Below are 23,313 nucleotides of genomic sequence, written 5' to 3'. Positions count from 1 at the left end.
AGATTCATTTTTTCATATTGCTTTAAATCACTTTAATTTATTAAAGATAGTTAAAGATATTTCTTCATAATCTACAATTTTGAATTCATTTGTTTGTATGGCCTTACTTAGAAAGGGCCGCTCCAACCTGAGAATAGGTAAGTGTTCAAATATAGATTCTTGGTTTTGCTGTTTCAGCTTGCGTATTTTAAATCTTAATCCATTTATAATATATTTTGGAATTTAATATGGAATATTTAGAAATATCTTGCCCTCATGCCATTTATTAAATAATCTTGAAGTATCTTTATGTAGTAAATTCTTCATTGTTTTGTTGATCTTTCTGAGTATAAGTGTCTTTCTGTTCATTTTAGTCAATTAATAATACCTGCAGATGAGCTCATCATATTTAAAGGGTAAAACAACACGGTGGTTCTCTGCGCTGCCCATCCCCATCTCATTCTCTGCGCTCCTCCTGCAGATGCGGCTGTTCTGCACTCAGCTGTCTCTGCTGCGATTTGTACATCTGTATTTCTCAGTAGTGTGCGGATACTGCTGCCATTGACCGATAAGTTTTAGATGTCTATGACTATTGTAATAAAAGGACTTGGCTTTCTAAGTCATTTTAAAATAAAGTGTGTGTGATTTCAGTTTTTAGAATATGCTTCTGAAAAAGTTACAGCTGAGCATCATCATAGACAGTGCTTATTGTTAGCTTTTGGTTTTCCTGGAATCAGTAATTGCATTTTTCTTCTGGGTCAGTTTTCCATAAGGTCAGTCACATTATATCTAATAATCCAAAAGGTCCCGATTTTTTTTATGGGCAGCTTCCCTCCTGGAATATTCCATTCTCCTTGGCAGGGTCGCTCTCAAGGCCTACCAGCAATCTTGTTAATGGGGCTTGTTGACTTTTAGCTTTATGGATAGTGTGAATGGGATCTTCGTTCCACTCTAGTTTTTAACAGGTTTTGGTTGATACATTGGGAACGTATTGGTAATGAAATGTCAGAAAATATGTTTGTGTTAATGACTATTAGCGTCTATGATATATGTTGGTTTCCTTAACTTTCCTCCAAGTCATGTTTATAACTACTGTACTAGTGTTCACCAGTCAAACCAAGCACGAGGAGCTGGAGTTCCTCCTTCTAAGTCAAAAAAGGGGCAGACGCCTGGAGGAGCTCAGTTTGTTGGCCTGGAATTATACAAACGACTTAAGGAATTTTTGAAGAATTACTTGACAAATCTTCTTAAGGTAAGATGTTTTACATATATATGTACTGAGAATTCACAAGAGGATGTAAAAAGGGAGTGAAATAATGGTTCTAACTTATTTGATAAATGTTTCACTGTCATCTGTTCATTGTTTCAGACACTAATGTGGGTGACAATGTTTTGCTATTGCATAGTCTTTACCTACTGTTGAATATGAAACCATCATAAACTATATTCTGGGGGTTTTGTTCTTTCGAGGTGGAGGTCTCACTATGTTGCCCAGGCTGGATTTGATCTCCTGGTCTCAAGTGATCCTTCCACTTCCACCTCATGAGTAGCTGGGACTCTGCAAATGCTCACCACCGTGCCCAGCTCATTTTGTTTTTTTAAAATTGGAAAGCTTTGATAACCTTTTAGCATAATAGTACTTTCCTTAAATTACCGCCATTTTGGATTTTGTTGTTAGAAATGATGAACTTTTTCATTTAAAGCAAACGTATTCAAATTACCTGCATTTTATTGTGAACTCAATGTGTAGTGTTCTCTGTCAAAGTGTTACCAACAACTGTAAGGTTATTCAGTCTTGGAAATCATGGTTTTCAAATGTGATCTTGCTCTTTACACATGGTTGTGAAGTACCCTTTTTTTTTTTTTTTTTTTTTTTTTTTTTTTTTTTTTAAAAAGACAGCCTCTTGTTCTGTAGACAGCCTAGGCTGGAGTACAGTGGTGCAATCATAGGTCATTGCAGCCGCCCACTCCTGGGCTCAAACAATCATCCTGCCTTAACCTTCTGAGTAGCTAGGACTACTGGTGTGCACCACTGTACCCAGCTCCCAGCTAATTTTTAAATCTCTTGTAGAATCAGGGTCTCTCTGTGTTGCCCAGGGTGGTCTGCCAACTCCTGGGCTCAAGCAGTCCTTCTGCCTCAGCCTCCCAAAGTGTTGGGATTACAGGTGTGAGCCACTGTGTCTGGCCATGATGTGTATTTCAAAACTGCTGTGAAATTGTGCTCGTGGCTAGGATGAGTTTCACTGTGAATATCCATTTCCTTCTAGCATAGGTCTCTCCCACTCCAAGCCTTTGCTTGGGCAGTGGTGGAGACTTTTCCACTTCATCTCCTGCCTTTTTCTTCCTCGATCTTCATCCCTTTGTAGCAAAGGCAGTGTGACTCCTTGTATCTAGCCACAAGATGAGCAACTGGCTCCTTCTTCTGGTTCTGTACTGTCATGGAGTGAAGACAGCTGTATTCTCAACCCAGAGAAATTTGCAGGAACCTTCTGTGTATATATTTTAAACATTTTTTATTTATACAACGTGCAGAAATGTCTGCATCGTGCAAAATTCTTTTACCTAATTTATTTTTACACGCTAATTGAAAACTTAAATATCATGCTAATGACTATACATAGTTGATTGGCCACAAGTTGTGTCTAGTGTATTATTTTCATCTTCCCAAATGGTGTGTCTAAGGTCTTGCTGAAGCCATTGTTCTTTTTATTCACAACACATTGTAAAGTGAATGTTGTAATTAATTATTCTTTAGTACTAAAATAAGAAACAGTGTATTATGCTATATAAAAATGTTGATGGCCATGCCATCAGTGATACTTTTGCATTTTAAAAAGGTCAAATACCATCATCGAAAATAGCTTAGCTTTACATTTTAAAGTTCATTTCATATTATTTAAATTTAAATGAATAAAAAATTGGTCGTGTTGAGATGATCAGGTTTTTCCATAGATTGTTCTGTCACTCGTGTACCTTATATGTGTGGAGCTTCAAGTCTGTCATAGCCATTTAGTTTTCACTGAAGACGCTGAGGCTCAGAGAAGCCAGTGGGCTCAGCCCAGCCCTTCCTGCAGGGAGGAGCCCCCATCTTCCTCTTTGTGCTTCTCTGCTGCACACACCTAAACGGCAGTGCCAAGAACGTTTTTAAAGGGTAAGGCTTACTTGGTAGATGCCATTAATTCCTAAGAAAAAATTTCAAGTTAGTCTCCTTCAAATAAAAATGCGTGGCTTAAGTTGTGGAAATCTGGATAAAAATTTTGGTAAATGAACGTTTTCCTTATGAGGTCTTGTTAAGAAATATTGTTATACCATTGTACATTATTTTTTACAGATTACCACAAAAAAGTGTTTTCATGATTTTTAAGTAAATTTAAAGAAGGAAGAAGATGCATTTAAAAATTGAATAGTATTAGCCTTGTGGTCTAAATTGCTGATTAGTACATATTGATTTGATTTTTTTTTTTTTTTTTTTTTTTTTTTTTTGAGGCTGAGTCTCGCTCTGTTGCCCAGGCTAGAGTGCAGGGACGCAATCTTGTCTCACTGCAACCTCCGTCTCCTGGGCTCAAGCAGTTGTCCTGCCTCAGCCTCCTGAGTAGCTGGGACTGCAGGCATGTACCACCACACCCAGCTAATTTTTGTATTAGCAGAGATGGGGTTTCACCGTGGTGGCCAGGCTGGTCTCAAACTCCTGACCTCAAGTGATCGGCCCACCTCGGCCTCCCAAAGTGCTGAGATTACAAGTGTGAGCCACTGCACCCAACCAATTTTTTTTAAACAAAATATCAAAAATACAGATGATTTTGAGGTAAATTTCTTAATAAAAAGGAATTACCTGTATATCCTAATTGTTCAGGGTACTTTTCTTTGAGTGTGTGTGCATATTTAATACGATGAAAAATGTTCCAGTTTAATTTGAGATGAAAGAATTCTTTTACTATATTCTCGAGAGAGTTTATTAGCATGTTTTTCTATACAGAATACTTTAAAGAAGCTGTCCAAAATCACATGTATCAATGTATTTTAATGCAGTAGATATGATCAACTTTTATTTTTAATTTATGATGTGACAAAATAGTCATCTTAAAGCTTTAGTTACCTTGTTTTTAGGATGGAGAAGATTTGATGGATGAGAGTGTACTGAAATTCTACACCCAACAATGGGAAGATTATCGATTTTCAAGCAAAGTGCTGAATGGAATCTGTGCCTACCTCAATAGACATTGGGTTCGCCGTGAATGTGACGAAGGACGAAAAGGAATATATGAAATCTATTCAGTAAGATGTTTCTATTTTAAAACCTTTGAAATGCATTTTTTTAATGGTAAATTATCTTTCAGTAAGAATCTAGGCAAATATTAAGCTTTTTTTTAAATAGTAAACTAATTTTCATTGTTTTATCAATAAATGTCCCTTAAATATTTTTTAGCAAGAAAGAAGAAGAGTGGGTAAATTGGAGTTATAAAATACAGTTTGCCCATGTCTGCATTTGCTTTTTAAAAATTTCTTCTTTAGTTATTTGACCCTACCATCCCAGTTTGCTTGGGACGGCCTGAGTTGTCACACAGAAAGCCCTGAGTCCCGGCAGCCCCAGGCAGATAGGTGCCACGCGTGAGGCAAGCCCTGAGGATCAATGCTCGCGTGCTTTATAGTCTGAGAAACCCCACTTCAGGGAGAGGACGCTGAATTAATCAATTCCTAAATCACCTTCGTTACTATATGTTTCGTCAGTGAGTCAGCTGAAGGGTTTTTTTTTTCCCCATTGGTTTTCAAAGTATGTTCCTATATTGGTCTGTTTTCATACTGCTGATAAAGACATATTTGAGACTGGGTAATTTATAAAGAAAAAGCGGTTTAATGGGCTCAACAGTTCCATGTGGCTGGGAAGGCCTCACAATCATGGCAGAAGGCACATCTTAGATGGCAGCAGCCAAGGCAGAATGAGAGTCAAGTGGAAGCGGACACCCCTTATAAAGTCATCAGATCTCGTGAGACTTATTCACTGCCATGAGAACAGTATGGGGCAACCATCCCCATGATTCAGTTCTCTCCCATTGGGTCTCTCTCACAACATGTGGGAATTATAGGACCTATAGTTCAAGATGAGATTTGGGTGGGGACACAGCCAAACCACATCAAGTCCCCAAACCTGCTGTGTCAGAATCATTTGGGGACTTGTTAGAAATGCACATTCTCAGGCCTCATCCTAGACTTAAAGAGAAACTCTGGAGACGGGGCCCAGCAATGTTTTACCAAGCTCTTCAGACAATTCTGATGTACGCTGCAGTTTGAGAACCAGCGTTCTAGAGCAAGTCAGGGAGGACTCATAACAGTCTGTTCATACGCTGTCAGATCAACACAGGCAATGCCCTTTAAAACTAGTTTTGTTAAAATGTCAGATTCTGCATAAAGGAGTTAATCACCATATCCAAGAATGTTGCTATAAAATAGCAATACTTTGTAGCTTCACTTTTGACAAATTTAAAAGAAAAACATAATGTTGGGTGCAGTGGCTCATGCTTGTAATCCTAGCACTTTGGGAGACCAAGGCAGGAGGAGACCAGCCTGGACAACATAATGAGACCTCTACAAAGAAAATATCCAGGCATGGTGACGCACCTATAGTCCCAGCCACACAGGAGGCTGCGGTGGGAGGATCACTCGAGCCCAGGAGGTGGAGGATGTAGTGAGCCACGATCGTACCACTGGACTCTACCTTGAGTGACAGAGCGAGATCCTGTCTCAAGAAAAAAAGAAAAGCATAATGTATCCCGGATGCACGACCAGCTTTTATTGTTTGTCTAGCTCCAGTTTCTATACCATACCAAATTGTTTCTGCTTCATAATGATACTTTGCTATGTAGTTAATCTAGTTCTAACAGAAGCTTTCTAGGTTTAGTTGTTTGATTTGGGGTTGTTGTACATCCCCTTTTCTTTAATATTTTATTTTTTTAACTGACAAAAATATGTATAGCATACGTTTTTGAAATATATGTATATTGTGGGATGGCTAATGGGATTTTTTCTTTTTACACATAAGTGCTTTCTTGAGACTCAGAGTTGTTAGTGTAGGAATCAGGTTCATTTCCTTTTAGAAACCTGCTAGACCTAAAGTGCCACTTGTACCCTACAGTAGCATCACAGACCCCTAAAAATCATTACGCTTTTTAAACTTTCTCCGTACTGTTTTCAACAACAGTTAAAGAGAATATAAATAAAGAAGTAGAGGCGACAGGTGTCTGCTTGGATACTACTTGAAGTTGTTGACTCTCTAGAGTGGCGGCTTTCTGATTTCATCATGATAGCATGTTTTGACCAACTTGTAATCTAGAAATTTTGATAAAATAATTTGAGATTGAGATTATTTCCTGTGACTTGAATCTTGGAAAAACATCATAAAAGTATAGAGATTTTGTTATTTTTTTTCCTCCAGCTTGCATTGGTGACTTGGAGAGACTGTCTGTTCAGGCCACTGAATAAACAGGTACCTACTGGTATGAGCGTGTGCGTGTTCCTTTTAAAATCCCTTCTCAGATTCATTGCTTGGTCTTTGTCTCCTCACTCTTTCAGATTTTCCCATCTTACATTGTTAATGGTTGTGAATGTTTAAGGGATATGTAGTAATATATATCATATTCTGTAACCTGTATCATATTTTTCTACATCCTTTCTAAAGGTAACAAATGCTGTTTTAAAGCTGATTGAAAAGGAAAGAAATGGTGAAACCATCAATACAAGATTAATTAGTGGAGTTGTACAGTCTTACGGTAAATAATTTCCCTTTAGTTTATTCAAAGTTTTCACATCAAATGGCAATTACAACAGTGCTCTAACAGATTTCATTTTTAAAATGGTTTAATATTATAAAGGACATTGTTAGCATTTACAAAGGTACTTATATTTCTTTTTAAGTCCATGTGACTTTGTTTGATTTTACTCATAAAAGCTGTTTGATCCGTGTGCCTTAAGGAAATTTTGATGAAATAGACATTTTAATTATTTTCTTTTCTGGTCTCAGTGAATTACTGGATATGTTAGAGTGTCATTAATTGAGCTCAATGATAACCAGAAATCTATATCAGCTTGAAAAATTGAGATTGAGAAACTGATAAAGTAATACAATGTCTTAAAAACTTGGGTAGCATTGTATTTCTTTGCAAATTTGAAATTAGTTATTTTTATTGCTTTTGAAGTATAAAAGTTCTCTAAAGGAACTTCATCGTAATTTTGAAGCATACCTGGCCATGGGTCAGAATTACTTGCTTTTTATACATCTTGGATTTTTTTCCTTTTTTATTTTATTAAAAGAGTGTATTTTAATACTAGTGAGTAAGAGTTACTTATGTCCTGCCATTTCACATTTATCTTTTAAACATATCTTAAACTGAATGCTACACCTAAGTATATTTTGTGAAATATAACCAAAAAAAATAGGGTAATTGAAATATAGCTCATATTCATTTCTAGTGGAATTGGGGCTGAATGAAGATGATGCATTTGCAAAGGGCCCTACGTTAACAGTGTATAAAGAATCCTTTGAATCTCAATTTTTGGCTGACACAGAGAGATTTTATACCAGAGAGAGTACTGAATTCTTGCAGCAGAACCCAGTTACTGAATATATGAAAAAGGTAAGCTGAAATATAGTACTTTAAGTAGACTTAAGTTAAAGTCATTGCAACTCAAGTGAATTCTTTTTAGCACCTACAGCTTTCTTTACAAGTCATTTCTTGGGCACTGTTTTCCTAGAATGTCTTTATCAGGTGCAAGTGCTTCTCCTAATTCTCCAGGGAGCTTCTATAAATTGGTAGTCATGACTAAGAGTTCTCCTTGCTGTTCTAAGGATATAGCCATAATAGCTACATGACATTTTTTTAACTGTTTCTCCTAGAGTGTGGATTTATATAATGGACATCACAGTCATGTCAATGAGAAAATTTTAAGAAACAAATATTCTCAGATTTGCAAACTTTAAGCTTTTGCTTTTTTGCTTCTAAAATACCCCTAAGAATCTATTACATAGCTTTCAGGATTATATAGAGGAGAGGTTCTTCTGAAGGTAGGATTTAAATTCTAATATGAGAGGGTATTCTCCCGCTTCAGCCTCCAGAAGTAATGGGATTAGAGGCGTGAGCTACCACACTCAACTATTTGGTTGTTTTGTTTTTTTGTTTTTGTAGATAGGGTCTCTATGTTGCCCAGGCTGGTCTCAAACTCTTGGGCTCAAGTTATCCTCCTACCTCAGCCTCCCAAAGAGCTGGGATTACAGATGTGAGTCACCACGCCCAGCTGATAATCAAGATCTAGTGGAATTGCTCTTTGCTTCTCTTTCTTAGAAACATAGATGTCCTGGATTTAGGCTCTAAGGAATGACCTAGATCTGGAGTCAGAGTCAGCAAACTTATCCTGTAAAGGACTGGATAGGAAATACTTTAGGCTTTGTGAGCTATGTGATCTCTTTTGTAGCAGTTCAGCTCTGACATTGCAGCACTAAAGCAGCCAGTGGGATATGTACACAAATGAGTGTGGCTGGGTTCCAATAAAACTTAATTTACAGAAAAAGGCAGGCAGAACTTGGCCTACAGGCTATGGTTTGCTGACCCTTGAGCTAGCTGTGGTAGGAGAGCGGTCCCCAACCCTTTTGGCACCACAGACGGCCGTGGAGCGGGGTGTGGAGAAGGGGGATGGTTTTGGGAGGAAACTCTTCCACCTCAGATCAAAGGAGCACGCACACAGATCCCTCGAATGTGCAGTTCACAATAGGGTTCGAGCTCCTATGAGAACCTAGTGCTGCCCCTGATCTGATAGGAGGCAGAGCTTAGGTGCAATGCTCACTCATCTGCTGATCACCTCCTGTTGTGCGGCCTGGTTCCTAACAGGCCACAGACCCATACTGGCCCACAGCCCAGGAGTTAAGGACCATTACACTAGGAGATCTCCAGGGAACCTGGATCTTTCCAAGTGTGACACCTGCTTCCCCTTTATACCCTGTTTACTTGGAGCATAAATGGACTGTGGAATCCCTTTTCTAAATGCTGAGATAGAAAGTCAATTAAAAGTAACAACTCTGCTTTAACCTCATAGAGAAAGTCCTATCTGGCTTGTTTTGTGGTGACCTGAATGCGTTTTCCTATAGGAGATGGTGGTTATAAATGGGCTTAGAAGTTGGAAGTTGAAAGTCTTTGACAAATTTCTGACATCTCAAAATCTAACAAAAATGGAACTATTCAGAGTATTATACTTGGAATATTAATAGTTCCTTGTGTATAATGCTGGGCCAAATTGACTTTCGTATGCTGATCTGGAACCTAACCAGCTCACCCAGAGTTTCAAACAACTGCCTAACAAATGAACTTTTGAAACATCATCTGTTTTGAGTGTTAGCATTGCCTGTTATTTTGTTGTTTAATATGACAGTGCTGTTTGCCTAAACGCATCTCTTATTAAACTCTGCTGTATATGGTGATTCTTTAGAAACGAGATGTCCCTAAAGACCTCTTATCCAAATGCACATCCACAACAGTGGTACCTATTCTTTTTGAACAGGGTTTGTTAGAGAATTGTGGTCATCTCCTTTTATCCACCCTGATGAATTAGTAGTGCTCTAGAGCAAGGAAACCAGTGTTTTAGGGCAGAGCTACAGAAGCACTCCCAGAACAGGTAAATCTGTTTTTAAAACTAGGCCTGACACCAAAGACAGTTGGGGAGCAGGGATTTCCAGTAGCCTGGATGCTTTCAATCTGGCGTGAGCCCTGCCTTCAAGGAAGCAGTGTGCTTCCTACATCCGGGTTCCCAAAGAGGGGATTCATTTCTAGAGGAGTCAAAGGTTTGGCCCAAATCCACTTAGATCACACCAAACATGACTTCCATCACATTCTGAAAGTTGATAATGCAGAGTCTATAAGCATAAAATTGGAATTTGCTCATGTAATTCTGCTCTACACCTATAGCCTTGCATCTCAAACTGAGCTATAGTCCAGTTTTAAATCCCCACCCCCAGCACTTACTAGGGGGATGACCTTAACGCTTCTCTTCCTCAATTTCCTTATCTGTAAAATGACAATAATTATAGGTAATAGTGAAGATTAAGTGGGCTTTAGTATTTAAAAAGTTTAACATGAGATATTTATTAGTAAAAAGGTGCTTAGAATAGTGTGTGGCAAAGAGCAAGGCTGATATATTTGGTATTACAAATATACGTCCTACAGAACCTCCAGTGTATGCCTGGGAGGATGTAAAACCACAGGATAAAGGGTGGCAAATCTTAGTAACTTAGGGAGCATTTATGTTTACATCAAAACAAACATTCTATTAGGAAATAGAACAGTATTGAGATAAAACATGACCCTTGAAGAAATATTCTGCAAATTTTAGCCAGTTGAGAGCCAGTTCAAATTCCCTGGGTCTGTGTTCACTTTTCTCTATTAGGAGAGTTTTAATGGAAACATTTGAGAATGTTTGGCTTGTGTTTCCAAGGATGGCTTTGAAGAGTGAACCATCTTAGTGTTTCTAAAATATTTTACTCTCGCATGTGATTGAGACTGACCTGAGCTACAGAAGCTCTTATGACTACTCTAGGTTTCTAATGTCATTTTTTTTAACTTTAAAAATACACCATACTTTATTAATTTGCTTGTCTTTTTTGGTTTTATTTGCCTTTTGTTTTTACTGAGAACCAATCCTAGTTAAATTAGTAAAGACAGTCTTCAATTACATGCTTTTATTTAGTCATTTGAATTTGACCTTGGTGTTCTAATACAACAGTCTGCCAAGTACAATGATAATCAGGAGCCTATTTGACTTGGAATCAATAGAGAACCTAAATGGCTGTTCATTCTGAAGCCTGATGACAATGCCTACAGCCTTGGTTTCCTTGCCAATATCTACAATAGGCTAGTGTTGAGGCCCCTCGGCCGTGAATGTTTCTGTAATCACCTAGGTACCTGTTCACTCTTGCTGCCCCCTCAGCCCCTGCAGGAAGGGTCTGTAGAATGCTAAGAGGTGGAGAGCTGTGCCCCTCAGAGGATGAATCAGCAATGGCATCAAAGCCTAATCTTTCAACTGGGAAGGGGTAAAAGTATGTTTTGCTGCCTGAGGTGATTATGTTCTTCCAAGAAAGAATTAGAACTTAAAACAGAAAAAGTGGTGCTGTTTGGTTTGCATGTTCTGTATTCCACCAGCTCTAGGTTCTTGAGGTATCAGTCTTAGTGAAGCATTAGCTATAAAGCAGCACTTATTGTTTTAAGATAGCTTTATAATCAGAAAAACAAAATTACACGTTAACTGTAGACTTTTTGGAAAATACAAATAACATAAACCTACAAGCCTGGGGCACTGTTCCTGATTATATAAACCAAATTGGGATCATGATATAGATTTTTTGTAACTTATTCACTAATGATTTGTTATTAATAGTTGGTGTCTGATATTTCATTAACTGAACATACTGTAATTTACCTCTCATTGGAAATGTGATAACTTCAAGCTTTTTTCTATTTCGTCATTTATGAATTGTCCTTTCTTCCTTGTGTTTTTATTTGTATGTACCCACGGCTTTGATGGAGATAATTATGTGTATTAAGAATATTGATTTCTTGATACATACTACAGATGTTTTCCAAGTTTATTTTTCACATTTAGCTATTTAGAACGTGTAATAAGGTTCTGACTTGTATGGTTTAAACAATTGTCCCATTATTATTAGTTCTTCATAGTACCAAATCCTGTCCAGTCATTTTTTTATATTACATTTTCTTGGCTCTTAATGATTCATTACCAGTTGAATTTTTCCAGATTTCTCCAAAATTATACCAAATTTGAAAATCCGGGCAAGGCAGGGTAGCTGACAGCCTGTAATCCCAGCACTTTGGGAAGCCGAGGCAGAACTGCTTGAAGCCAGGAGTTCAAGACCAGCCTGAGCAACATAGTGAGAACTTGTCTCTAGAAAAAATTAAAAAGTTAGCCAGGTATGACTGTGTGCACCTGTAGTCCCAGCTACATAGGAGGCTGAGGTGAGAGGATCGCTTGAGCCCAGGAGTTTGAGGCTACAGTGAGCTGATTATGCCATTTCACTCTTGCCTAGGAGACAGAGCAAGATCTTGTCTCTGAAAAAAGTATTTTTTTAAAAAAGAAAATCATTTTGGAGAGTATTTGCATTTTTATAATTCAAAATATAATTCTCTTTATTTAGATTACCTGAATAATTTACTGAAATGTCTTCATTGCTTTGATAATTTAGTAGTATCTCAGTGACACTTTACACCACATGTATTTCTGGTGATGGTCTGTAAAATATTCTGACTTATCCTAATTTGGCTGCATTGTTATATTGCATCTTTGCCCTCCCCTCTTCCTCAGGGGGAAATGCAAGAAATTGGGATACATAAATAACTCAGTAGGTTTCAGAGGCATATATTCAGTGTTTGGAAGAAAAGGCCATAATGTTTTTCTTTAAATTTTTTAAAAGTCTGATTTCTGATGATTATTTCCATGTGATCAGGGCTTATATTTGTGTAACTCTTGGCTTCAAGTAGTTTTTAATCTAAAGTAGTGCATCTTAGTATCTGCACAGAAGATCCATTCATTTCTTAGAGTGGCAGAGACATTACCTCAAAAAGATAAAATAACCACTCTCTGAGGGATAAAAATGATGCAAAGACATTTGAACTGTTAATGATGATGATGTTATGGCACTTAAAAAGGAATTCTGAAATGGAAATAGATCTTACCGAGAAAATGGCACACATCAGTGGCTGTTTAAATATGGTTGTCAATTACCCTAAATGCAAAGAACTTTTTCCTTTCTTTTTTTGAGAGATGGAGTCTTGCTCTGTTGCCCAGGCTGAATGAAATGCAGTGGCAAGATCATAGCTCACCATATCATTTAACTCCTGGGCTCAAGCCAGCCTCCTGCCTCAGCCTCCTGAGTAGCTAGGAAGGACTACAGGTGCGTGCCACACCTGGCTAAATTTTTTTTAGAGACAGGTTCTCTCTGTGTTGCCTGGGCTGGTCTCAAAATCCTGGCCTCAAGCAATCCTCCTGTCTCTGCCTCCCAAAGTGCTGGGATTATAGGCGTGAGCCATTGTGCCCAGCCCTCCCTTACTTTCTTAATCCAATTTTGTTAGAACTGGCTTGTGAATTTAATTTGCCATTATTCAACTTCCTTTAATTTACATATTAAAGAATTGCAACAATTCTTTACCAATGAAACAAAACCATTCACTTGAATTCATTTTCTCCAGGCAGAGGCTCGTCTGCTTGAGGAACAACGAAGAGTTCAGGTTTACCTTCACGAAAGCACACAAGATGAATTAGCAAGGAAATGTGAGCAAGTCCTCATTGAAAAACACTTGGAAATTTTCCACACAGAATTTCAGAATTTATTGGATGCTGACAAAAATGAAGGTGAGCCACAAGACTCATAAAATGTAGGTATTTATTATTATCTGCAGTTTTGACGCTGCTTGAGACGCTAGACTCTCCGAGTCAACAGCATTACTTGCCCATGTCAGTCATTTTTAAAAAGATGCATGTGTTTGTGCATTGTTATGCACTGATGTCAGATTTCTGCAGAGCATTTTGGTATGACTTAGGGCAAAGAGTATTTTTTCAGTTTAATTTAGAATGTGACTTTCTCCATACACTTTAGCATTAAATGATGCTACCCCTAAGTTTTTTTTTGACTGTTCTTCGTTTGAAAATTCTCTGAGATGAGAAGGCTGTCATCTTAGATTTACCGTAGCCACTTCCTTGTTTTACTGGGGCATGTTAGGAGCTCAGTAAAAGATTGATGTTTGGATTTTTCTTCCTGTGGTCCTCCTAAAGTAACCACATGCCATACATGTCTTAAATGAAGAATTTGGGAGACCTTCTCTCAACTCATTTGTTTTTATATTTGAGATAGAAATACATATTCTCCTTAAATATAGTCATTTTATTGATTGATTGATGGATGGATGGAGTTTCGCTCTTGTTGCCCAGGCTGGAATGGAGCAATTGTGGCTCATTGCAACCTCTACCTCCCAGGTTCAAGCGATTCTCCTGTCCCAGCCTTCAGAGTAGCTGGGATTACAGGCATGCGCCACAATGCCTAGCTAATTTTTTGTATTTTTAGTAGAGACGGGGTTTCACGATGTTGACCAGGCTGGTCTTGAGCTCTTGACCTCAGGTGACCCGCCTGTCTGGACCTCCCAAAGTACAGTACTGGGATTATAGAAGTGAGCCACCGTTCCTGGCCAATATATTAATTATTTTTAAACAAATACTTGAGTGCCTATTATGGCTCAGGCATAAATACTATTTAAATCTTGAGAATTTCTGGAAGCATTGGAATCGTTTCTGATTTTTTTTTTTTTTTGCTTATTCATATGTTAGTGGTTTCTCATAGTAAAGGTAAAAATAAACTTTTAAAATAGCATAATTTCATCGTTACTTTTAGCAAAACATACATATACCAAATAGGGAGTATTTGGTTATAATTAAATGCTATCGATTATTAAAGTCTAAAAACATGGTTATTTGTTGCAGAGTATTTTTCATCTCTATAAATACATAATTAGTAGAATGATAGGCAGAGTTTGTTTCAGTGCATAAAGGGATTTCTTCCTCTTTCAGATTTGGGGCGCATGTATAATCTTGTGTCTAGAATCCAGGATGGCCTAGGAGAATTGAAAAAACTGTTGGAGACACACATTCATAATCAGGGTCTTGCGGCCATTGAAAAATGTGGAGAAGCTGCTTTAAATGTAAGTAAGATTTCATTGACAATCAGTCGAGCTAATCATTTCCACATGTGAATAGCAAACGTGTGTTATGCATCTCGACTTCCAAATCTAAGTGGTAACATTTTCATTAGAACTCTGAGAACCTTGTTTTGGCTTTTTGAAGTAGACCGTTCACAGACATCTTTGTTTAGTAAATACCTCTGGAAGTTATTCCCTCGCACTTTTTAGGCATTAAGGATGTCATTTTTTTTTCTTTTTTCCTTTCTTCTCACTGTGAAATTCTTGCACTAGAAGAGAAAAGATGCTTCCATAGAAACAACAGTTCCCTGGAAACTTACTGTGCCGCTCACAGTCCACAGGTTGTGCCTTTCAGGAGCTTTGATCTGGATAGTAGCCTCTGGCTGAAGACCATAGGGCTGTCCTCTGGAGAGGCCCTGCAGTTTATAGCATTTTTCCACAGCCCTCTGCTTCCCCAGGGCTACATAGAGAATTCCTGCTAGGTCATCTGTAATTCAGGTGATAATTTCGTGTTGGAAATACTCAGTGTCTAACACACAGATGAGTTACCTTCAGTTTTGCTCCTATTGTGATCTTCAGTTGTAACTGGGAGAACAATAGAGAAGAATAGCTTCTTTTTTTGAGGTGGAGTCTTGCTCTGTTGCCCAGGCTGGAGTGCAGGGGTGCCATCTCGGCTCTCTGCAACCTCCACCTCCTAGGTTCAAGCAATTCTCCTGCCTCAGCCTCTTAAGTAGCTGGGATTACAGCCATCTGCCACCATGCCTGGCTAATTTTTGTATTTTTAGTAGAGATGGGGTTTTACCATGTTAGCAGTCTGGTCTCAAACTTCTGTCCTCAGGTAATTTGCCTGTGTCAGCCTCCCAAAATGCTGGGATTACTGGCGTGAACCACCGCCCCTGGCTGGGAAGAAAAGCTTCTAAAACACATTGGTTCTCACGTCTGAATGCAGACAACTTCTCTTCCTTTGACTTTACTGCGTTTAATGATAAATTATTTTTGATAACTATTTTTGGTAGAATTATCAAAAATAGTATATTTTTCTCCTTATTTTTCTGTTATCTTTGGAGGGCTTCTTTTCCATGTTTAATTTGGGGATTTGCCGTTGGCACCCTGCCACCTCTATGAATTATTAAAGGGTTGAGTATAAAGCTGTCCTTTAGGGTTTTTTTTTTTTTTGGGTTGGGGGTGGCAGTTGGTTTTTGTTTATTTTGAGACAGAGCCTTGCTCTGTCGCCAGGCTGGAGTACGGTGGCGTGATCTAGGCTTACTGCACCTCCACCTCCTGGGTTGGAGTGATTCTCCTCCTTCAGCCTCCCAAGTAGCTGGGACTACAGGTACACGCCACTACACTCAGCTAATTTTTGTATTTTTATTAGAGACAACGTTTCACCACATTGGCCAGGATGGTCTTGATCTCTTGACCTCATGATCTGCCCAACTTGTCCTCCCAAAGTGCTGGGATTACAGGCGTGAGCCCCCACGCCTGGCCCTCCTTTAGGTTTCTAAGACAATTTTATGCTCACAAGATGGAAGTGAACTGGCGTAGCTGTGGATTTTGTGAAAAAGACCTCTAGGTTTTAGTAAAAACGTAAGTATGAAGTCCTCAGTGTCAGCACATACAGTGTCTTTACCGTGTGGTGATGACGGAGCCTGGCCTAGCTGTCTGCACTCAGATCTCAGCCCCACCACTCACAGCTGTCTGACCCTCAGTGAGTTACTTCTGTCTCTGTCAATTGTTATTTATTTATTTTTAGTAGAATGATAGTGCCTATCTCATAGGATATTTGTGAATAAACAATACATGTGAAGTGCTTAAATCAGGGCACATAAGTGCTTAGCAGTGATGACTGCTTCATGTTCTTATGAGTACACACATTTTTTTCTAATTTAAAAAAGTCATTTAAAAATTACCCTTCAGTTTTTATGACTTTATTTCCAAGCTGGATGTTCCTTTAAAGGACCTGATGCACACACACACACACCCGCTCACCCCTCTGTTTTAGAAGGGGCCACCTTGGTGAAGACATTTTTTCAGTAATATAAGGTGCCTTCCCAGTTGTTGGTTCAAAACTCAATTTACCTATAAGGGCAGCAGAGCCAAGTAAATGATTAGACTTTCCTTGAAATGAGTTAAGTGGGAAGTCTATTATTTCATCAGATATGAATTAGAGTAGGTTAATGAAGCAGGTTTTCCTTTTTCATGTAAACTTTTATATACTAGATGAGATTGGCCTTAGGGAACTCGTGTTCTATGTGAATATAGTTAGATTTAAAATAAACATGATAGCTGTATATAGTGGTGTGTACCTATAGTCCCAGCTACTCAGAAGCTTGAGGCAGGAGGGTCACTTGAGCCCAGGGGTTCGGGACCAGCTAGGGCAATGTAGTGAGACACTGTCTCCTTTTTTTTTTTTTTTAAAGCATTATAGATTACTTTGTCAGTTTTATAGGAAAGAAGGGATACTAATTCTAATGTCTGTCTTTTCCAAACCAAAGTAAGATTCTAAATAGGAGAGCTAATCAACTGAGATTCTCATGTCCCGTTGTTTTCTTTCTTTTGGATACAGTCAGCTGCCTCATTTTTTGGGCATTGAATAAATGCTGCCTGATTGACTTTGTCGTTGAGTCTTGAATCTGACATTTTACTGAACTCTTGATCAGTTAAAGCAAAAGTACACCTTCTATGTAAAATCATTTCTCTGAGGAAGCTTCATCTGTCAGCTACAGATGGCGCAAATAACCTGTCTTTACCAGCAGTTATATTTTATGAGAAATCAAGCTTTTGAACACTGCTTGTGTTACTTAAATCTAAGCCACTCATTAACCTGAATTTAAGAACCAAAGCAAGACTTTCCCCCATGAAGATTAATTACAGCTCAGTAAACCCATGTTGCATCTGCCTTCACTTGCAAAAGTCAAATACTAGTTTTTTTAGTAAGTTATTGATTCTATTTGTTATTTACATAAGAACTGTTTCTACATTGAACTCGTGAAACTCTGGGTTTTTTTAATTGTGCTTATGAAATAAACTGTTCAGGAAGGCAAATACTTATCCTGTTTTCTGCAAAAGGAATGTTTTCTATATTCAAGTTTATTTTTATTTCTAAGCGTGCTATTGGCTCCTTCTGTCGGAATGCTGTCCGACTGGGGCGTGGATACCTCGTGCCCTTCCCTGCTCTGGGCTCACACTTGCTACCTCCATTTGCCAACGCTGGGAAAGCCCACAGAATTGAAGCTCAGGGGAAGCATAGGTGCCCCGGCCATAGCCTGGCACACAGTAGGTGCTTGATTACTTATTGCAAGAAAGGATAAACACGACTGCTAAAAGACAATTCCTTTTTTTTTTTTTTTTTTTTGAGATAGTTTCAATTTTGTTGCCCAGGCTGGAGTGCAGTGGTGCAATCTCGGCTCACTGCAACCTCTGCCTCTTGGGTTCAAACAATTCTCCTGCCTCTGCCTCCCGAGTAGCTGGGATCACAAGCATGCGCCACCACGCCCGGTTAATTTTGTGTTTTTAGTAGAGATGGGGCTTCTCCATGTTGATCAGGCTGGTCTCAAACTCCTGACCTCAGGTGATCCTCCTGCCTGGGCCTTCCAAAATGCTGGGATTACAGGTGTGAGCTACCCTGCTGGCCAAAACAAATACTTTTAAATAGGTTTTAGTTTTTGTCATTTATGTGGTAAATATAAAAGACCCGTTGTAACCCAAACCATAATTGTTTTCAAAAACCCACTGATTATGAAAACTCAGGAGAATAAAAGATCATTAGTGAAAGCTAGAATTATTGTACATGATTTTAAGTGGGATTTAATTACCTTGAGAACACAGTTTTTAAAGTTTAAAAATTTGTGCCTAATTGAGTTGAATCATAGTGTATTAGAATCATTTATAATTAGCATATTAAGTACCCTAGAAGGCACTGCCTAAGTGATTTAAGTGCAAAAAAAAGTTTAATAGATGAGTCCTTTTTCTTCCTCTAGACTACAACACTACATATGTTACACTTAAGCTGTTCTTGATGAAATAAACTCATTTGAGAAGCCAAAAAAAAAAAAAAAAAGGTTTTTTATCTGGCTAGTCTTTTTATACCACTAATTTGGTTAGAAAACCAGCTTTACTGCTAATATCTGGCCTAGACTGAAATTCTTAGAGGTTTCCAATTCATCATGTAAGTCAAATATTTTTTGTATTCGATGTTTTAGAATCTACTTGCCAATTTTTCTTAAGGCATTCCCCCCCTCCCTAGTTAAAACCAGTTTAAAAAGTAAAGGCTATTTCTAGAAAACTGGCTCAGGGGGAATTTCCCTCATGGCCTCTCCCTCCTACCGCCTAACTAAAGCTGGCAGCCCTCAGTGAAGTGAAACTGAAAAGAGAACCCTCCGAATCTGGGACTGGGAAGGGGACTGTTGGCAAGACTCTACTGTCTGGAAGCATTCTCTCCAGCCGTCAGAGTGCCTCGTGATCAAGGGCGTTTGTGCTCGACTGGTATGTGAGGGGGTAAATTAGCCTGTTGCACTGGGGCACCAGGAGGACTTTGGGAACCTTGCACACAAAGAAATATTCCAGGATGGGATTTAAAACTGGTTTTGAGCTGTGCAAGGGATAGGAGAAATGGCTTATTTAATAGGCAGGTGACCCCATGCAGGAACAGGTTGGGAATTTATCGAAAAATAATCTATATTAAAATATCGGAGGCGATGGCCCCCATCCACTTAGTGAGGCTTTAATGGGAGCCTCTTGAAAGCAGAGACCATTCCTTCACGTGGCCATTTGAAAAAGAATCAAATGCCCACTGCGGGTGCCTGGCCCTGTGCGAGGCTCTTCATTTTTCTTAGTTGACCAAAGCAACTGCAAAGAGTCTCCTACTTAGTATGGCTCACCTTAATGATTTTTCGAGTTTAAAATAGTATGAAAGTGATAGGCATTTATGATACTCTCAGTAAGCCCATCGTACATTGAAAATAGTGTCACACATTACACATTCAGGGCCGGGTACAGTAGCTCACGCGTGAAATCCCAGAACTTGGGAGATTAAGGCAGGTGGATCATCTGAGGCCAAGAGTTTGAAACCAGCCTGACCAACATGGTGAAATCCTGTCTCTACTAAAAGTACAAAAATTAGCCGGGTGTGGTAGCAGGCACCCGTATTCCCAGTTACTCGGGATGCTGGGGCAGGAGAATCGCTTGAACCTGGGAGGCGGAGGTTGCAATGAGCCAAGATGGTGCCAGTGCAGTCTAGCCTGGGTGACAGAATAAGACTCCGTCTCAGAAGGAAAAACAACAACAAATACATTCAGTATATGATGGGTTTATTGAAACATAATCCCAAATTGAGGAGTATTTTTAGATGCATGCTGTAGTCAGTGTTTCAACTCAAAGGGCAAACACATTTTGCAGATCAAACTGAAATCATTGTTTCACTTATTCAGCAAGCATTTAGGGCATTCCTCTAGTAGACTAGAGGAATGTCAAGAATTCTGAATTAGAATGCCCGGCCTTTGTCCTTGTCACATCTCCATGACCTCATCTTCCTAGTTTAGTGCCTACCTTGCAGGTCCATTTGAAACTCACCTCTTCCGCCATTCCTTAGCACAGAGGTGGCAGCTGTGTAGCATGAGTCACCCTGCCCTCATCCTTTGTTCGTTGTAGGCATTAGTAATCTAATAGGGTATAATTTCCCACAGGGTCTGAATGTGGCCTCAGAATCCTTCTCAAACCAGTAAGCAGCCTGCCTGCCTAAGTAGTGAGTTGTCACCTCTTCTGTCTTCTGGGATGAGTCAGTGGAGCATGGGAATTCCTCCTCCTTTGGCTCTTACTGTTTTCTTTGCATTCTCTCTGCAGTCCCAAGGCTACCATCTTAATCTTGGCTTCATGCATCACCTTGCCTACCAAAGGGTCCCACACCTCTCCCATTCCCATTCATCCTTCATGAAAATTAGCCGTTTCATCTTTCAAAAATACCACTTAATACATTCATAATTTTACTGTGCGTTCTTTTCATCCTTTGTTTTAAACAAAGCAGAATAAAGCTCTTACCTGTGATAATATAAATCATAATATACTAAATCAAAATCCTCTAATTAGCCCACATTTTCATGAACCCCGTCTTCCAAACCCTGGCTAATGTCTCTACTTGTAACACAGTCATCCTTCTGCTTGCCTTCTGCTTGTCTTAGTCCTGCTTTTAAGGCTAGCTCAAATCTTCCCTTCTAGAAAGAACTGACCGTAACTCTTCCATCCTAAGCCCTATAACATTTGTAAAACTCTCATTACCAGCGTACAGGTGTTTATAACTTCCTGCACTTCCCGTCACTGCACCATAGGTTACACATCCCTTGCGAGCGAAGCTCACACCTCATTGTAGTTTTACGACCTGTGGTTTTGGACCTGGCTTCTTACCCAGCAAGGATCTGTGGATGATAATGGTGAAGGCCATCTGCTGCAGGGCTGCTGTCTCGGCTCCCTGACTCGACCCCGCTGCTCGCGACATCCCAGCTGGAACTCACCATTGCATAAATTTGCCTCACTCTACTTGCCTAGTTCTTCTCTCGTCTCTTCTTAGATACATTCCTTCTTTTTTCTACCTGTGAAATACCTATTTATGTTTCAAAACCCAGCTCAAAAGTTTTCTCAATCACCTTGGAATGGTAGAATCTTCTCCTTGAAATAATAGCGCTTTGCACTGTTTATGTGACATGTGCACTACTTTATGTTTTAGATGTCCGTGTGAGTGTCCATCTCTTCCAGCAGAGATGGCTCTATCAGTTTTGTGTCCTCAGAGCTTAGCATGACACCTTGTACAGAATAGGGTTTCAGTATACTTAGGTCTTAGTTATTACTTCCCATTGCCCCAAAAAGGACTTGGGGCTGCTTACACAATACGTGAAATAAAATAGATCAGAGAGTAGCAAAGTAAGGATATGAAACACATCATAAAGCTTAATATAATTCTCCACGTGTGTGTAATGCAGTCCAGTACTCTTATTAGAGTTAGGTCATAATTTGCCTTGAAATTTTTGTAGTCAGTACAGGGAGGTTGCCACTAAAGATAGCGCAGTGAAGCACAATCAGCTAGTAACTCAGAAGAATGATTTGTCTCGGTGGTCGGAGCTGAGGATACTTTCTCCAATGGCTCATCCTCAAAAGCATGGTAGTATTGTGGACAGCATCATCAGCAGTGCACTTAAGCGAAGTGGAATGTCAAGTCCTTGGGTAGTTTGATAATTTTCCTTGGCACCAGCTTATAGCAAAATGCCAAAATAAAGTTCAGGAGAAGAGTCAAATAATGCAGACTTATAAGTTCTTGGTAATTAATGCTTGACTGTACAATTGGTTCCATTTTGAATGTTGAATTAACACATAATTCCTCAGCAATCTAGATGTTACTGTATTCCCCTACAAAGACAGTTATATAAATGAACATAAATCAGGCTATAAGAGAATCTCACTCCTGGTCTTCAGGACAGAAGTGGCAACAAAAAAAGCACAAGTCCTCCTTGAAACCATATCTTGATTTAGTGTTCTCAGCCTAATGGGTATTGCAGTGTGGCCCAGCTGAGATGGGTCTGTTAGATCCTTCAACACCCAGCAGGGCTGCTGGCTCTAACGCTGGGTGTTGGGCTGCAGACACTGACTGGGGAGCAATGTTGTGAAAGTTATTTCAGTTCTGTAAGAAGTTGTGTGTTGAAACAAATTTTCAGAAGCTACTCTCAGTTGCTGGCTCCAGGACTGGGGTGATGGTATAATACAAAAGGCAGCACGTCAGATAGAGAATTTGATAAGCAGAAATAAAATTAGGTATCTCTAGTAAGCTATTTTTCGATGGAAAACTAGGGTAGATCCTAGTACCTTAGCAGAAAAAGTTCTGTGATTTGGACTGGGAAGTTAAGTTAGAAATAACTATAAAAGCCCAATCATGCATGAACTCAGACACAGTGAACAGACTAACCTACTGTCAGCTACTTCTGGTAGGTTTGAGTTTGGGTTTATACATCTAAGATTCCCTTTCTTTTCTGTAGTGAAGTGCGTGATTAAACAACTGAGTCTTTAGGCAAACATTCTATGGATGGTAAGAAAAGAAAATTACCCAGTCAGTGATAAAATAGCCACAGAACCGTTACATTTCAAGCGTAACTTGGCTTGGTTTGGTCAAAGGAGACAGAATACGCATTCATAAAATCTGCTTACATACCTAGGAAGAGGGTCAGACAAGAAACTCCTAGACTCTTAGAGCCATAGCTGTTCCTTAAAGCTGGCTCATGCATTTATGGGGGTTGATTTGACTATTCTTTTCTTGTTTTGAACATGTTTGAAAATTTTCTATGTTAAACATTTTTTAAGAAACCAAAGAAATGTGCAGGTTTTGATTAAGTGGATATTGGAAAGGAGAAATAGTTGCTTTATGACAAAAGGAAGCACGCTTTTTTGTATAGTAAGATTTAATTACACAAAGAACTGATATATGCTGAAAATATAAATTGACTCAGATAGCATGTCACTACATTTGTGAATTACAGGTATATAACTTCAGAGCAACAAGGATGGTTTGGATTTATTTTGTCTTGCCATGAGATGAAGAGAATAATCATTTTCCCTA

The 23,313-nt window shown here is 39.0% G+C and overlaps 1 protein-coding gene across 3 annotated transcripts in view; it reads left to right on the top strand.

The window, feature by feature from the left end:
• The window catches only part of CUL1 (cullin 1), a 99,812-nt gene that overhangs the window by 53,054 nt on the left and 23,445 nt on the right, over window positions 1-23,313 (top strand). For all 3 annotated transcript variants that reach the window (XM_032245133.1, XM_032245135.1, XM_032245134.1), the window contains exons 3-9: window positions 1,057-1,231; window positions 4,087-4,254; window positions 6,410-6,460; window positions 6,653-6,743; window positions 7,444-7,607; window positions 13,218-13,380; window positions 14,590-14,720. In XM_032245133.1, the coding sequence (XP_032101024.1) occupies window positions 1,057-1,231; window positions 4,087-4,254; window positions 6,410-6,460; window positions 6,653-6,743; window positions 7,444-7,607; window positions 13,218-13,380; window positions 14,590-14,720 (943 nt within the window). The remainder of the gene's footprint in view (window positions 1-1,056; window positions 1,232-4,086; window positions 4,255-6,409; window positions 6,461-6,652; window positions 6,744-7,443; window positions 7,608-13,217; window positions 13,381-14,589; window positions 14,721-23,313) is intronic.

Source organism: Sapajus apella, unplaced genomic scaffold (assembly GCF_009761245.1).
Source record: "Sapajus apella isolate SASKATOON/1434 unplaced genomic scaffold, GSC_monkey_1.0 scaffold56, whole genome shotgun sequence".
Lineage (NCBI taxonomy): Eukaryota > Metazoa > Chordata > Mammalia > Primates > Cebidae > Sapajus > Sapajus apella.
Note: the sequence above shows the minus strand (reverse complement) of the source record. Positions and strands in the feature narration are given on the sequence as shown.